The sequence below is a fragment of the Phragmites australis genome, chromosome 22, assembly GCF_958298935.1.
Source record: "Phragmites australis chromosome 22, lpPhrAust1.1, whole genome shotgun sequence".
Lineage (NCBI taxonomy): Eukaryota > Viridiplantae > Streptophyta > Magnoliopsida > Poales > Poaceae > Phragmites > Phragmites australis.
The window spans coordinates 18,601,741-18,605,296 of NC_084942.1; the positions used below are offsets into that span (position 1 = coordinate 18,601,741).

Sequence of the window (3,556 nt, forward strand, 5' to 3'; positions counted from 1 at the left end):
TTTTGCTTCTCAGAATAAGCTTCATGTATTATTATTTTTCTTATCTTTTTTTTCTTTTTTTTTCTTGTGTGCATTCGAGCTATGCAAAAACTAGAAGTGAAATTTCATACCGTTGTATCTTTTTGATGTAACGATAAGAGTCAATTAATATTCTCTTTATAAAAAAAAATCTCTCATTGATTTATGATAATCCATGTCTAAACAGAATGAGCAAAAAATGTAGCCTGATTAAGGTGAAAAAGAAAGTTTTCAACGGTTAGAATTAGAGAAACTAAAAAATACATACACAACCTAGTCCTAAAATACTACCCATGTTGCTGTGAGCTACAGTGAGTGAGTCAAAACTGTAAAAATTCGTATCCTTTGACTTTACTAAAACAATATCAGAGAATAAAATAAATAGTGCTATGGCATTAGTCCTCATAAATCGTTAGATCTGGAATAGATTTACCGTATTGTCTGCTACAGTAACTTTATAAATAGAAGAATTACTATCGCACTTTGCTACAACAAATCACTACAGTAAATAATCGTAAGATACTATTTACTTGACTCGGATTACTGAACCTTTCGATGACTTTTAGAGGATACTAATCCGAACTGCAACCACCCCTCTCCTTTTCTACTTCTTCCTTCTCCCTACAAAGCCATCAGATCCCTCACATTTCATCACCCCCCCACCCCCACATCAATTCCGCCCAAGAAACCACACCACCTTCCCACCCACTCCAATGCCAAACACTAACCCCAAGCTTCATATCCTCATTTTCTTCCTCCTCCCCCTCTTTCTTCTCGCCAGTCTCGCCGCCTCCCAAGAATTCACCTACAAAGGCTTCGGCGCCAGCGGAGCCGGCGGCAATGTGAACCTGACCCTGAACGGTGTCACGGAGCTCCGGACCGACGGCATCCTGCGCCTGACCAACGAGACGTCGCGGCTCATCGGCCACGCCTTCTACCCGTCCCCGCTCCGCCTCGTCCGGAACGGCTCCGCCGTGTCATTCTCGACGGCGTTCGCGTTCACCGTCGTGCCGGAATACCCGAAGCTGGGAGGGCACGGGTTCGCGTTCGTGGCGGCTCCCGACCCGCGCCTCCGCGGCGCGCTGCCCAGCCAGTACCTGGGTTTGCTCAGCGCCGCCGACATCGGCAACGCCACCAACCACGTCTTCGCCGTCGAGTTCGACACCGTGCAGGACTTCGAGTTCGGGGACATCAATGACAATCACGTCGGTGTAGACCTCAACAGCCTCGTCTCCAACGCCTCCGCATCAGCGGCCCCCGTCAACCTCAAGTCCGGGGACATCGTGCTCGCCTGGGTCGACTATGACGGCGCGGCCAGGCTCCTCAACATCTCTATTGCAACCGGCTCGGAGAAGCCGGCGGCGCCGCTCATCTCCTTCCGTGTGGACCTCGCCGGGGTCTTCCGGGAGGAGATGTACGTCGGATTCTCTGCGTCCACGGGGCTCCTCGCGAGCTCGCACTACCTCATGGGCTGGAGCTTCCGGCTCGGAGGCGGCGCCGCGCCAAGGCTGGACCTTTCGTCCCTGCCGTCGCTGCCGCGGCCAAAGGAAGGCAAGAACCGGACGTCGATGATCCTGGCGTCGACGTTCTCGGCGTTCGTGGCGCTGGTGGTGCTCGTCAGCGCCGGCGCGTACGCCGCGTACCGGATCAAGAACCGCGACGTGATCGAGCCGTGGGAGCTGGACTACGGGCCGCACCGCTTCAAGTACGCCGAGCTGCGGCGCGCGACGCGCGGGTTCCGCGAGCGCGAGCTCCTCGGCTTCGGTGGGTTCGGCAAGGTGTACCGCGGCGTTCTCCCGGGCTCTGGCGAGACCGTCGCCGTGAAGCGCGTTAACCACGAGTCCCGACAGGGGCTCCGCGAGTTCGTCGCCGAGATCGCGTCCATCGGCCGGCTCCGCCACCGCAACCTGGTTCAGCTCCAGGGCTGGTGCCGCCGCCGCGGCGACCTCCTCCTGGTCTACGACTACATGCCCAACGGCAGCCTCGACCGCCACCTCTTCGGCGGCGACCACCTGAAGGCGTCGCGGCTCACGTGGGCTGTCAGGCACCGCATCCTCCGCGACGTGGCGTCGGCGCTGCTGTATCTGCACGAGGGGTGGGATCACGTCGTCCTGCACCGCGACGTGAAGGCCAGCAACGTGCTCCTCGACGGCGACATGTCGGCCCGTCTCGGCGACTTCGGGCTCGCCAAGCTCCACGAGCGCGGCGCCAACCCGAGCACGACGCGCGTGGTGGGCACGCTGGGGTACCTGGCGCCGGAGCTGACGAGGACGGGGAAGGCGACGGCGTCGGCGGACGTGTTCGCGTTCGGGGCGCTGGTGCTGGAAGTGGTGGCCGGGCGGCGGCCCATCGAGCCCCGCGCGCTGCCCGAGGAGTTGGTGCTGGCCGAGTGGGCGTGGGAGCGGTACGCGGCCGGGGAGGTGGAGAAGGTGGTGGACGCGAGGCTCGACGGCGCGTACGACGCCGGGGAGGTGGCCGCGGCCGTGAAGGTGGGGCTGTGGTGCTCCCACCCGGCGCCGGCCGCGCGCCCCACGATGCGGGAGGTGGCGAGGTACCTGGACGGTGGGGAGGCCGGCGAGGTGCCGGAACCTCCGCCACCGCCGCCTCCCCCGCCGGCGTGCTCCGGCGAGGTGGGGTTCGACGACTTCGTGCACTCGTTCCCGTCGTCGTCCGTCGAGCGGGCGGCCGTCGCGGGCGCTGGATGGAACAGTGGGACCCAGACGTCGGTGGCTACGTTCCCGTACTCGCCGCTGTCCATGCGATCGTCCCACGTCAGCGTATGATGACTCTGCCACCTGGGCCCACTTGTCAGTAGTGGCTTCTTCACCGAAGTGGGACCCATGAATCTGTTTATATATGTGCTTTCTAATGTTTTTTACTGCACTCGGTCACGGTAAACGGCAGAGTGACAGTGGCAGGCTGGCAGCCTCTTTTTTTTTTGTCTATTTCTTTTATTTAAAAAGATGTTAAATTTTGGGCTGAGGAATCATGGACACAAGCTCTGTTTTTGGGTCATAATCGAATTATTTTTGCCTTGTGGGATCCACATTAGCGTGCAAAAATTGCAAAGAAAGCGTCGCATATGGTGGCGCCAAATAGCGTGGTTATGCCACTACTCAGTGCTGTCTCTACCAGATACTATATCTCGATGGGGGATTCTCCTTTTGACTAAAAAAGGTATGTAACCAGTACATGCTTCAAAAAGAAACCACAAAATCGCACATCGCAACTACAGATGACACATATTATTGATCCAGGTATTTTTTACGGTGCTACTATTTATTTGTTGATAGATTTTTTAAGCAATATTTGTTTAATTTGTAGCCTCACGATTTTGCTTTGATTTTTATGCTAAGCTGATTAAGTTGTGGGTTTTTTTGGATTTTGGATATGCGGATCCGACCCGTTAAATTGATTGGACACCCAATTCTATTTTAAAATTGGTTATGTGTATCTCGGTTTTTGGCACTCATTTTCTTGCTTATCTCTCTGCTAGTCCTATCTCTTTCTTTGTCTTTTTTTCTCCCTTCCGCACTAG

The 3,556-nt window shown here is 55.7% G+C and overlaps 1 protein-coding gene across 1 annotated transcript; it reads left to right on the forward strand.

The window, feature by feature from the left end:
* The first annotated feature begins 656 nt into the window (after positions 1-656).
* LOC133904239 (L-type lectin-domain containing receptor kinase S.4-like) lies at positions 657-3,004 on the forward strand. The gene has a single exon (XM_062345697.1). The coding sequence runs from the start codon at positions 732-734 to the stop codon at positions 2,799-2,801; it is 2,070 nt and encodes a 689-aa protein (XP_062201681.1). The 5' UTR covers positions 657-731; the 3' UTR covers positions 2,802-3,004.
* Positions 3,005-3,556: the final 552 nt, after the last annotated feature.